Source organism: Lampetra planeri, chromosome 2 (genome assembly GCF_965212315.1).
Source record: "Lampetra planeri chromosome 2, kcLamPlan1.2.h2, whole genome shotgun sequence".
Lineage (NCBI taxonomy): Eukaryota > Metazoa > Chordata > Hyperoartia > Petromyzontiformes > Petromyzontidae > Lampetra > Lampetra planeri.
This window is the reverse complement of record NC_136108.1, coordinates 17,188,713-17,202,733: the sequence shown is the minus strand read 5'-3', so window position 1 is coordinate 17,202,733 and position 14,021 is coordinate 17,188,713. Positions and strand designations below refer to the sequence as shown.

The window sequence follows — 14,021 nt, the reverse complement described above, 5'->3', positions numbered from 1 at the left end:
CTGAGGACGGCTGCTTGCGTTGTGGCCGAAACGTCGTGAGAATTGTATTTTATTATGTTTAATTTTTATTAATTATTTCCCTTCTACGTGACTTTACCGAAAGAACCAAGAAGATGAATCCCTGCAGTCACGAAAGCTTTAAATCGAAATTTGCTTTCTCAAACTTTCGATTTTCTTGCTCTAAACCATTGTCTCTCCTCCGGCCACTGTGGTCCGAAATTCCACACTGCTCCCTCCTTGTCCCCTCGTTTGTTCTGCTGGTCCCCTCGTTTATCCGCCTCCCCGGTCCTCTCTCTGCCCCGGCCCCTCCCCCTTCTCTTTATTTAAGGCCTGTTTGTCTTGGTGTGTGTTGGTGTGGGTTGCTTGTGTTGCAATCGAATTGTCGTATTCTATTATTATTTTATTTTCTACGTGACTTTACAGAAAGAACCAAAGAGTAATTCCTGCAGTCACGAAAGCTTCGAATCTGATTTGTGTCTTATTCGTTACTTTTTGCAGATGCGACTTCCCTTCGCGATTCACATTTCTCCACCATGTGGCAAAGAGCATGTGGCACGTCTATATAAAGCCCTTCTAAAGAGGATACTGGGGCATATACACATATTTTAGAGGATTATGTTTACACTGGAAACCCACAGGACCCTACGCGTTAATGTCACAGTTCAAATACAACGTGATGTTTATATATATGCAACACTTTATCCTTACACATTATTATCATTATAATACCCATAGTCCAACCGTCTTCAAATGTGCTCATGTATCATAGGCTCAGTTCAAAATAAACGATTCGAGGCAGAATCTATTATACATCCCTTAATTACACAAAGGACAGATTTCACCATTGTAAAACTCGACACCTTTAGAAGTCCCACAAGAAATAGCGGGTAAAAAAATATATATGCTGAACAAGTTTTTTTGTGCATTAAAAGTCAACTTTTCCTGTGCATGCATGCGTTAGCACTGTTTTTTTCCCTGCTCTTGATTCTGATAACAAGAGGCAACAGCACCGCGTAGTATTGCCAGAAAATATTTACAGCTATGCACAGTGTTAAAGATGCTGTCTAGTCAGCTTTGGAGCATTTCCCATTTTGCTGTTAAAAGGAAACATGTTAATTTTTATCTACTAGTAAGAATTTACGAAGAATAAAACTTTTGAAGGACTGCTAAAAAAGATCTCGTAACATTACTTTTATTTTATTACTTAGCAAAGCCCGAGTCTCAAGATTTGTTTGCAAAATTATCCTGCTCTATCTAGGATATGCTATCTAGGATGTGGATTCGATCCCACCCCTGACGCCTGTATATTTGGAGTTCTCTTGGTCCTCCGGGTTTGCCCCTCCACAATGAGAAATATGCGGCAAGAGTATTGGGCTGCTATGAATTTCCACACGATAAGCCACTTCGTTGAGCCATCATTTGTCGACAGGTCGCTTCTGAAAAAGAGCTGTATAGCTCAGTGGGCCTAACGTAGTAAAATATATAAATACAAGTTTTGTTTAAATAGTTTAGTTTAGCAAAAACAGGGGTGTGCATGCAGCGATTTCACTCAGAATAGATAGACAGATTACAAAATCGCCTTGTCCTGGCGAGGAGGCGTCTGATGCAGACCCATCCATTTGCGTTCCTTCGACTCTACATTGAAAGTCTTAAAAGTAATTTATCACCAAATCCAGAATTTCTGAGTTTTCCCCAAAAATTCAATGTGTGCCTTACAAACAAGGACTCATGCAAAGCCCTTCAACGCGACACACTCCGCGACTGTGCAATGCACTCGGATAACGCACTGTAAAACACGATCAAAACCAGTGCGTTCAAGAGTCTGGAGGTAACACATCCAAACGCCGGTCCCCGCTTGCATGAAAAATGCGGGCTTGAAACGGTGTTTTTTTTCACCCAGCCTCCGCGCGTCATTGTAGCACCACCTGGCGTCCGTTCATCATCAATGCAACCCTGGCAGAGAGCGTCGTGCACCAAGGCACCTTGCATTCTCGAGGTCCTAAAAAAATGGTTTACAATGGATTCTAAAGTTATATAACGTTAGAATGTTACAGTGCAATTAGCCAGTCACATTAGGCAACCTTGCATTACGCAGTTATGCTGGGACGCACGTGGGTATTTTATTACAAAACTTAATTATTTTGTATACCTCCTAGGATGCTACGAGTAGCACGGTCATAGAATGATAAATTATAAACATACACATTGTAACTTGTCTAGTTTCAGAACAGAACTGCTTCTCTTCAATTGCCATTATTGATGTGGTGCACTGCGTTCAATGCATTGCTTTTTTACAGTAGCGTACTCGACAATGAGTGTTGTGTAATTGAATTGGATCCTTCCACGACACCACGCGACACCACGTGACACCGTAGATGGTTTATTTAATGGGGCGCGGACATCAGCTGCAGAACTTCCCACCTTCCGTCGGACAGAGCTGGAATTTAGACAAATTAAGTGCCGAACAAACTTTAGTGAGAGGGAAGGAGGTTTGTGTAGTCGTTCATTTTATCATGGGACCTCCCTTGCCAGTATCAAAATATAAGAATAGGTTTTACCCTTTTTGGCAATAAAACAGGTGTTAAGATGTTAAAAAGTCAAACTGAAACCTTTTGCAATAAATCATGTATACATTAACCACAAATACCGGAACTTGTGGAGAGCATACAAACAAAACACATGCTCTGGTAGTATATGCATTGTCTTAATACTAAATGGTCCACACATGACAGGTTTCTTTAGAGCCTAGTCTCAAACAGTGTTAGACCCGAGGAAGCCAAAAGGCGAACAGCACACAGAAAATTAACTATCAGGACATTGAGAGCTCGGGGTGCAGACATGATTCTTTGCAATAGGTTTCAGTTTGGTGTTTTCACATGTTAACACCTGTTTTATTGCCAGAAAAGGTAAACCCTATTGTTATATCATGGATTTTACTTCGTTAGTATTTTTTATTTTACCAGGTAAGGCCCACTGAGCTATATAGCAATTTTTCATCAGTGACCTGGCCACAAATTTTAGCTCAACGAAGTGGCTTATCACGTGGAAATTTATATCAGCCAAACACTGGAAACGCATGTTTCCAAATGTGGAGGGAAACCCCAGAGAAAATCGACGCGACCACGGGGAGAACATGCAAACTCCAAATATTAGAATGTTCAGAGGGGGGCAACTTTCGCCCGTAAGACATCAGTGTGAGGGCCGCCACACATTTGAAACCATTCAATTTTACAGCATGATGAGATGTTTTCCCATTTGTGTACTGTCGAGGGCCGCACGTCAGGGGCCACACTCAAGGCCACCAGGAGCCACCAATGGCCCACGGTCCTTGCAATGAAGAACTCTGCCTCCGAGGCCCATTCGTGTTTTGTGATGCCGCAGGCTGGGTTAAAAAGAGCACATCGGCCAAATGTGACCCACGAGCCATATTTTGAACAGTTCTGGCGTCCACTGCTGATATGCAGCTTGTCGAAATAGTACGTGTATAGTACACGTTCATTCATAGTGCTGTGGACTTTGTTTAAAATGTTTACAATAATCCCTTTCCCAACCTTCTCTGCGATTCAACTAATTCCCATGATTTGACTGTCGTGATTCGAATTGTTGACATTATTGTGAGCATAGCACCTCTGGTTGCGGCATGGCTCACATGACCCAATTGCATGCAACATAGACGGTATGAAAAAAAAGGACGATTGTTCACACGCTCCATTACATGCACGTATCATGAGCATAACTGTTTTTTTTAATCACTGAATCGACACATCGTTGCATGTGCAGTGATCAGACGATGCATTGCCTTGAAACGTTCTTTCACGAGGCAGCCTTTTAATGTGTAACCTTATTCGCACCGTATGTAGCCAACCGTGCTAATTGGAGATGTGGGGGAAGGACAAGAAACTAATCACAAAAAGCAGTTCTAAAGCGATGAGTTTCAGTCTAGATTTAAAGTGCATATATCGTGGCCTCATATCAGGAAGAGCGTTCCAGACGGCCACAGACGCGCACATGCCTGGGCTCAAGTATATGCTGAGCTGCCACTGCACTATTGACTTACCTTCTGCCACACATCCTGTAGGGAACACATATAAGCCCCTATTACCTTTATTTAGGAATAACAATGACACCACGAAAAAGTCAAGATTTAAATAGTTACATTTTATTTCTATCGTAGCAGTTTTCTGTACAGCGCTGATAAACTTTATGAAAACAAACACAAATGTTTCCTTTACACCATTGCTAAAAGATGACCCCAAAACAGATCATTAGGACACTGTACACATTAATCCAGAATATAATTACAAGGCCATACACATAAAAAAAATACACACGCAGAGTGTTAGGCGGTTAACAAAAGTAAATGGTAGGGAAACCAAATTGGTATGCGTTTTTGTGAAAGATTATGTATTATGTAGATCCTACGCGTATTACAAACACACAATTACATTGCTAATGTTTTGACACAGTTCAATGGATGTGTAATTATGAAGACGATACTGCATTCACATTGATTAGTACTGTTGGCTTTAATGCAGTGTAGTGTGCAAGTCTTTTTTTATTACGAGGTGCATGCAAAACAAACAAAAATTGCTAAGACAGACAAATTGTTGGTCCGTACGTGGCACCAACGCATTTATCCAGCACAAAACGACACCAACGTGGAAATAACATCTCCCGACAGATTGATTCAGGCATTTTCTCAAAGACATTCACCAACAAGCAAATCAAGGGTGGCTCCAGTGTTCACGTGTCCTGACAAATTCCGACATAAAGTGCATACAGATTCAAAATGTAAAGTGTGGTTGGGCTGTTTTGTTGGCAACTTGCTGGCCCTTCACACCTCCCAGCGCACATGCCAGATTGATTTGGAATTGTTGGATTCAGAAAACAAAGAAGGATTTCGAGTTTAGTGCATTGGCTCCTTTTAATGCTGTGGTCAAAACAATAAATTCGAGTTGCTTCAAACAGCTGCGAAAGATGATAAAAAACTAACAATAAAAAAAATTACACGATGACGTTTTTCTTTCCTCTCTGCAATGGAAATATTCTGAAGTCTAAGTAGGTTGCCTTTTGTCAAGATTGGACATCTTGTTTCGTGATAATCATATACCCATTGTGCTATGTGCATTAAGCCATAAAGCGAAGTATGTTGCATTTGTGTACCTTCTACCAACGACAAAGCCACTCATCATATGGAAAACAAAGAACTTAGCATTAACACCGGCGGCCTTTGCCCGACATGTTTCTTGGGTCTATTTTATACAACCACAAAGATGCACACACATCAGCTATGCAAAATATAAAGCAGTTCACTCGGTGCATGTGCAAAGCTATCGTCACATCTGAAGTACAAAACCAAACATGTGTATGTTGATTATAAAGCATAATGATTGACAGCAGACGATGCCGAGACCACGAAATTCAATGTGCATGAGAATGTGCTTCAAACTCAAGTTGAAGGCTGGGTTTCGAATCCAGGATCTCACTCGTACTGGACCAGTAGCCGGACTTAAGAATAGCATTATCTAATGAACCATGCAACTACCTTTTCCCAGTAAAAGACCAGGGGACTGTGCTTGTATGCCTACACCAATTATATAAGGCCGTCTTTGTCATTAACATGGCCTGAAATCAGGAAAAGACATGACTGGCCAACGTTTTGGGCAATAGCCTTACTTCAGAGCATTCAAGGACAAAAAGATCGACTTATTATCGTTGGTACCTTGAAAAAACTACCAAATATGAAGATTACATACAAAAAGTGTTAGTAGACACATTCAAGGATTTTCATTCGCAGACATTAAGTATTAATTTCCGTTTAATCTGATATTGGCAAAATATTTAAATTTTAATTCAAAACATGCGATCTCACAACTTTACCACATCGAGGTATTTTTTTTATTTGGCTGCTCTGAAGCCCCAATACCTGTAATATTAATATATTGAATATATATTTGTCATTGTTGTAAAGCAGTGTCAACATGATGTTGATTTATGTTAAACTGTACCTTTTAAAAATAAAATTATAAGCTTGCACAAATACGAATCTCAAGCTTGGATGAAAGCTTATCAACATTTCAAAATTAATAAAGCTTGTGGTTCATTTTACTTTTAAATTAGCGTAGGTGTTTTTTCTCTCTCATTTTGTTCCATTACTGTATATCATAGGTGAAGAGTAAGACATGGCCATTGTGTTCCAAACAATGGCTCACCTGGCAGGATCCAACTTTATTTGACAATCAAACAATTAGTGCACTTTTTTGCGTAAACGTGCCCCCTCCCCCCCTCTCCCTGTCAACTTGTATTGACTGTGGAACGTTTGTAACGTGTTATGGGTTCACTATGCATGGCTTAAAAACAAACTGGCTTGGGCCCTACTAGATTCTCCCAGTGCCTGTTTTCACAGGTCAGAATATCGAATTATATTGGAGGAATCCGATGAGCTATGAAGCTCTTTTTGACATGTCCAGTCGGGGCGGGTAAGAACGTTACAAGATCAGGGAGTGTAGCAAGACAACTTCATATTCACAACTCTCGACAAACCACAGCCTACAATTCATGGACACAGGCAACAACCACATAAATATCTCATGACAGGAAAACGTTTGCATGTGCCAACACCTCATACTTTCTTGTGCTTTGAAGCTGTATGTTCAACTTACGCTCTGTGATATGGCAAGTGCCAATGTATAGTCTTTTATTTCAGCACTTAATGTAGGCAGTGTCAGGCAAGAACATTTTTAAGCTATGATACAAAACAATGCTGGCACCTGAGCGACTGTTTAAAGAGAGATGGGAAAGTGCAGTGGCTGAAAAACATATTTTTGGCCACCAATATCATTTAGAATTGATTCAATAAAGATATGAGTATTGGAGAGCTCCCAATAGATAATAGTAATCTGCTAAGTGCCTGGTAGGCAACATTAACAGAAAAATCGAAAATTGGTTACAATGTATTTTAAGTTGAATAATTGTACATTTCAATACATCAAAATACAAACATGATGATGATAATGACGATAATAAACACAATATTAACAAATTACACAAATGGCTCTTTTAAAAACAAGAGAAACCTCGACAACACTCAAAACAATTACTCGTCAAACTTTGTTCGTTGAAAAATCAACCGCATGATAAAAGGTCAGTAGTTGATAGACTGCATCGCAAGTCCTTTTGGCAAGAATACAGACAAGTGGCATACACAGCACCCTTCTCTACACCTCCACAGTTACGGAGGCATGCCTGCATTGATACATTTCCTACACTAACTTGTCAAAGTGGCCTCACACAGGGGTTTTTGGTAACATATTTCACAGCACACCAACCTAGGCTCACCTAACAAGCCCTCTACAATGATTGAGAAGCAATGGTTTTAATGACCCTTTATCCACCTTCTGAGCAAGCCTATTTCACAGAATATTACTTTAACATAAACAAGATTGTCATTTTTTTTTACAATTGCTCAAAAAGTGAACAAATCGTTCAAGGGTATTTAATGCTCCCGTATATCCTAGGTTGTTAACGTTTATATAGTAATGACCATAATCAGTTATATACGAGCACACAAGTTTAAACAAAACTCAGACACCACACTGAAGACTCTCTGAATGACACCAACATAAGGGCACAAACACACACACACACCTACTTCTAAACACTGACACCTCAACGCAAACCGTTTCACCTACACAGAAGGGGTGACCTACTGCCACGAGAAGTACAGCAAAGCAGAAGTGAAAACTGAACAATATCCACATTGGTGTAATCCAACAGCAACACATACAGCTCACATATCACAACTCACCAGTCCCCTCATTTTGGCATGTAAGTGCATTGAAAGCTGCAACCTCCAAACAGAAAGTTAAAGTAAAAACTGTACGATCGCAAATAAAACCCCAAGTGTTTCTCCTGTCAGACCGTATTCAATCCAAAAGCACACGTACTTAAATTATAGCCTCTTTGACACCCATGCATTAAGATACGATGTTCGATGGTCATCATGAACAAACTTGGAACAGTACTGTGGCTTGTAAACACTAATGGGTCCATTTGTATGTTCGACAATTTCATGCACTTTGAAAATGTAGAGATAAAATGCACCGCAAACCTTTTAAGTGTTTTAACAATATCCAGTTCAAAATACAAGTTCGTCGGGTCTTACAAGAAGTTATTTTGTGTCGAAGAATCCCAAAGCATAAACACTGATCCAGAAAAATAGTTCCATGTGCCTTTTATCTATGGCAAGCCACTTTCAGGTACACAAGATGCATATATACAAATGTATCAATGATCAGGCATGTTGCAGTGTTGATAACTCGTACATTTTTAAGTTTTTCTGATTTCTAAATTTACATGCTCAGGACATATTTCAGAATGTCATTTAATACGTCGGGAACTGTCAGATTTCAAAAAGAAAACCTAAGCGATTTAAAATGTTGAGTATCTCGGGTCATGGATTTTAATCGCATTTAACACTTGAAGGACGTTTAGTTTCTTTAGAGTTATATACAATTGAGCCACAATCGCTTTAAATTTGTATACATCGGACGAGCAGTTTTATTGAAACACGAGAGCTCGACGTGATTTTGCGTGGCACTGACGAAACGCGGTTTGGCTTCATAACGCGCTCTCGCAATTACTCACAAACATATCACCAGTGAAGCATGGCACCGTTATGAAAATATTTGTTTAGACATGGCGCTGACCAAGTTTTTTTTTTCTTCAGAATACAAAATAAATAGGCCAAATATTTGCTACGGTGTCAATCACACACCTTGAATATTCCTGCGGAACTGCACTGCAAGTCGTTATACCACAGACAATAGGTCCTTTTAACAAAATATAAAAAAATTATTTCTCGTTTAAACGAAATTTGTTCAAACGTGATTTTTTTTTAACAGAAGCACTAAATTTACCACTCATTAATGTGAAAAGGCCAGGATTGTAAAGATGAAGCGTGTGATGAAGCTACAATGCTTATGCAATATGCAGGCCCTGTTGACCCATTTTTTTACATTCAGCTTTACCTGGAACTCACCTTGTGGACACTTACAGGAGAAGACATCTAATGGCTACAATATAAAATTGAGCAGGTAGTTACATCAGTGGCGCTGCGCCTTGACAGATAAGTAGTGCAAACAGTCGAGGGTTACAAGCCAAAGATAGTGGTGAACTCGGACAGTATGAACTCCACGATCTGGTTCTGGTAGACAAGGTGGAAGGCCATGCTGCTGCTCTCATTCTCGGGCCGCAGGAGTGTGGGCCCGAACACGATGGCCACGCTCTGCGTCGTCATTCGATTCGCTTCGCCGCACGCGATCACCCTGGAGGCACAAAAAATACGGCCAGGGCGCACTCAGGAAACACCATCAAGAAGGAGGCAGCTCTCGAGCTGAAATCGGAACCTGCGCCGTACCCATCGGAATGCAACGTCAAAAAACCCACTTCAAAGAGCTAAAGAGCTGGTGGTGGTGCCTGTACCATCGGTGCTTTGATGGGTTATCGTTATCATGTAGGCACGTGAATAAACACGCACAACTTACTTTTTCAGGTGCTCAAACAGGGCTTTCATGGTGTCTTTATTTGGCTTGGGGAGTTTTTGCACTTGCTCCTTAATCTTGGTCAACTTCTCCCTGCTGTCTTGGTTCTCTGGGGGATAAACAAAGGAAAAAAAAGAAAGACGAGTGGGATTATGCAATGCCCATGTCAGAACGAGCCAGTATCGGTTAGTCCCTAGGTTATAATTCACAGACCTCTAGCATGAAAAAAACAGGGTTATTTTTGCATAGCGAGTTTGTCTCAGCCCCATAAGAATACACATGTTTGTATACATTCGACTTTGCACTGCAACTTAAGTACTTTTGTGGTCGTGACAGGAGGGTAATTCTAAAGTCATTGATATAATCCTTGTTATTTAATTTGAACCTATCTACGTGACTTTACCGAAAACCCAAAAGAATAGAATAGAATCCTTGTCCCCGATGTTATTTGGTTGTTTTTTTTCAGAAATCATGTTACAATAACGAACAACCTTTTGTCAACCCACAATTCCATTCAGGCCTCCCCTAACCATGTGAGTCATGGTGTTATATGTTTAGTCATACTGCATCATGCTGGTTAGTGTAGGTAGGTAAAGGAAGAGGACCAGGACTGGTTAATATATAATTCGCCACTTATGTTAGCCAGGGACCAAACGCAGGCCAGCTGGGTTCATAAGTAAAGTGTACTAACAACTGCCTGACCACTCCAACCCCTGATATTCATAAAAGGTATATATACACAATGTTTATAGAATTTCAGTGATATCTTATGTCATAATATTGTGTTATGAAGGTCCATTTTCCCAAACCGTTGCCTGTTACATATGTATTATTTTAAGGCAGGATTATTGTCATGTCATTATGCAAGGGCACAGCTCAATATATTCTGACATTTGTAGTTCATAAAATGGTTTGTTTGATGGCATGTTGAAGAGTATGAATATATTGTTGCTTTTGACACTGAGACTTTTTCCAGTAGACTACCTTAGAGTGAGCATTTTATGCTTCAAGTGACATACAATTTTCAACAGGAAAATGCAAGAGTCAACAAAGTACCCGTTGGCTCTGCCAATTACTAAACACGAATCCCGGTTTGGAGTAACAACTATGTAAACTCATTCAGGCATGCATTTTACGCAGTGGCAAGCATTGAAGAATCTCATTTCCAAATAGCTTCAACTTGTTGAAGCTTCTGATAAATTACGGGTCTGAATATTTATCAACAAGCTTAGCTAGTTTCATTTTTTTTGTTTCTTGTAATATGTATTAGAGGAAATATGTTGTACATTTTGGGGATTGGCAGGTTTCAAATAGTTATTGATTAAGCTGAATAGAGTAAAACGTCATGAAGTCAGACTGAAACCAGAATTTGATATGAGCCAGAAAGGTTAAATAAATAAATACAGTACATGCAAACTTGATTTTTTTCCAATTACCACCAAAACAGTTGACGTGCTAATTAAGCAGCATGTGGTAGGAGACGGTGGAAAGCTCGATGCTAATCTTGTGTAGAAAGCTCTAGATGCACTTATTATATGGTGAGTAAGTCTACGATGCTACTACTGACCGTTGTAAGAAATACAATTGATGTGAATGTGCACTACCAATTCTAAGCCTCCAATATTTACTTAACTGTTGTATGTAATTCATTAAACCCATGCAGTTGGATGTGTTCTCTCTATAGCAGTCGGTGCCCTCTCATTTATTTTACAAAAAACTGAAGAACATTTCCAAGCTCATCAGAAAATGTCACCAGCCTTCCACTTCCGATGACCTGAGCTCTTCACGTCCGCTTCACTTCATGGTGATGGTAAGCGACTCGAATGAAACAATAATTTAATAATGATTTACTTATTTTTTGGGTCTGTCGGTAAAGTCACGTAGATAGAACAATAAAATAATAAAAATTAAAATGAAAAGAATGAAAATAATAATAAATCATAAAAATATCACGACGCTTCAACACAATCAATCGTCACCTGATGACCTGATGACGATTGCTTGTGTTGCAATCGAAACGTCGTGATATTTTTTATAATTTTTTTTAATTCACTTTATTTTCCTGCATGAAGGATATGATGATGATTATATTGTTATTATAAAGGATATGATTATGTATGTATGTTGAACTTCTTTCGCACCATATATAGCCAACCGTGCTAATCGGAGGTGCGGGGGAAGGACAACAAACTTATTAAAGTACACAGCTCCAGTGGTTTCCTAACATGGGAAGGAAGAGCATTCCAGACGGCCACATAAGTGCATCTGAAAGCACACGATGCGGTGACCGTCTTTGTTCAAAAGTTAGCCAAAAGCCGCTACTGCGAGAATGACCGGAGTTTGCGTGATGGTTTATGCTCGTTGACGAGATCAACAAGGCAAGGTGCATTTGTGGCGAGCACTTTGCGTGTAATGAATGCAACCTTCGGAGATGCTTTTGAAAATGGAAATATGACCAGCAGTTAAAATTAGTTGAAAGGCCGGGAATGACGTATTTTTTTCGGGAGGTGGTAATTGTAATGAACGTGCAGGTGCCGTGTCACATACTTATGGCACTAATGAAGAGATCAAACTGGTTGAATGGGAAGAGGGGCTCAGGAAGCTCCCGGAAGAACATCTTGAGGGCTCCGGTGATGACGTGGATGTCTTCCCAGTGGCTCTCATCCAAGCTCACCTTCTCTTCTGCACAGCACAAGAACAGAGAATGGCTTGGAACTTGGCACATAACACTCTGGTCACTTTGGGGGAATGCAGTGGAGAGGAGCTAAGCGAGCATTTGGTCACGAACCTAAGTTTACCACCAGTGATGGACTGGCACAAAAAAATCAACCCAGGCATTTGCAAACACACCAGCCCAAATTGCCATGGGATCTCATTGGTCCATTTGGGTTGGCCCAAAAAACAAATGGACCGGTAAGGAAGAATTTCTTGGGCTGCCGAATAGTGCAATATATTTTACACAGACCTGCCCATCAGCACTCGGAATGAATAGGCCCACTGAACAATTGCGCTGACTGCCCTATGTCCAGTCCGGGCCTGCTCACCGCCAACCACCATGAGAAGCGCCTGACAGTATTGCTAAGCGGACTCCCCACATCATATATGCACCTCCCTGCTCACCAATAAATCTTGCATTTAAAAAACAACGCCGCTTTTAAAGAATGTCCTTCGCAAAAGCTGAATTGGTTATTAATCATACGTTCATATTGTATGGCATTTGCAGGCTATGGGGAACACACATTATTAAAAAAGCAGGGTGAACTAAATATAAACAAGACTTTTCAGATTAGAGTCAATTTACATGACTAATAAAGCCCATGCTTATTTTCTTCTGTAATGTTTTCATAACGTAAGTAGATCAGTCACTGGATTTAATATCTGTAATGGTGCATTGTTGCACGACAGATATTCCAATATATTACACGGAACATTTATAAAACTAAATATATTGAGCTTTGCAATTAATTAAATGTTTTATTCATCATTATTTTGCAGGCACTTACCGCAGCTGACATTAAAAAGCCTTTTGTGTAATCCAGTGGCAAAACAGCTTTATGTGCAAATAAAATGACTTCATACACAGCTGATACAATCACTATTAACTGCAACAGGCAACTTCTTAAACCTGGAACGATTTGTGACCCAGTTACATAGGTCTGTAATCCGCATTGTTAATTTCCTTGTATATTATCACGAAAGGCCGTTCAGGATTGATTTAAAGGTTTACCCTCGTGTGGCATGTCATTTGCGAATTGGCATCACCATCTTTCATCCCTTACCATGATCCACAAGGAAGCGCAGCTTCTGTATCGTGGCCAAGTTCCCGCTAACCCGGTAGATTCCATCTATGCAGAGTCCTGAAAAGAAAGAAAAAAACACAGAAATGTCGAAAGCTTTCAAATTGCATTGTACGGCGATGGTTATTGAACATCAGCCACCACTACACTATAATACGGCACTTGAAAACTTTTTGTATTTTTTTTACTAGGTAAGGGCTGCTCAGGTATATAGCTCTTTTTCAGAAGAGACTTGGCCACAAATGATTGCTAAATGAAGTGGCTTGTCACGTGGAAAGTTAAGGCAGCCGAATACTCTCAATGCATGTTTCAAAATGGAGAGAAAAACTGGAGGACTCGGAGAAAAATCTGCGCAACTGCAGGGAGAACATGCAAACTCAAAATATACAAGTGTCAGGGTAAAGTTCTAGATTTGAAGCTTTCGTGACTGCAAGGATTCATACTCTTAGTTCTTTCGGTAAAGTCACGTAGGTAAAAAATTGAAATTAAAATTAATAAAAATAAAACAATAAAAATCACGACGTTTCGGAGGCAACGGAAGCTTGTGTTGCCTCCGAAACGTCGTGATTTTTTATTATTTTATTTTTATTAATTAAAAAAATGAAATAAAAATTCATAAAAATAAAACAATAAAAATCACGTTTCGGAGGCAACACAAGCTTCCGTTGCCTCCGAAACGTCG

At 39.9% G+C, this 14,021-nt stretch overlaps 1 protein-coding gene across 5 annotated transcripts in view; it reads right to left on the bottom strand.

Annotated features, from left to right (window-relative positions):
• Positions 1-4,137: 4,137 nt before the first annotated feature.
• LOC144729184 (rho GTPase-activating protein 15-like) overlaps positions 4,138-14,021 on the bottom strand; it is an 81,346-nt gene continuing 71,462 nt past the window's right edge. For all 5 annotated transcript variants that reach the window (XM_078609223.1, XM_078609231.1, XM_078609250.1 and 2 more), the window contains 4 exons: positions 13,322-13,399; positions 12,090-12,224; positions 9,546-9,651; positions 4,138-9,326 (listed from right to left, as the gene is read on the bottom strand). In XM_078609223.1, coding sequence (XP_078465349.1) covers positions 9,152-9,326; positions 9,546-9,651; positions 12,090-12,224; positions 13,322-13,399 — 494 coding nt within the window. In that variant the 3' untranslated portion in view covers positions 4,138-9,151. The remainder of the gene's footprint in view (positions 9,327-9,545; positions 9,652-12,089; positions 12,225-13,321; positions 13,400-14,021) is intronic.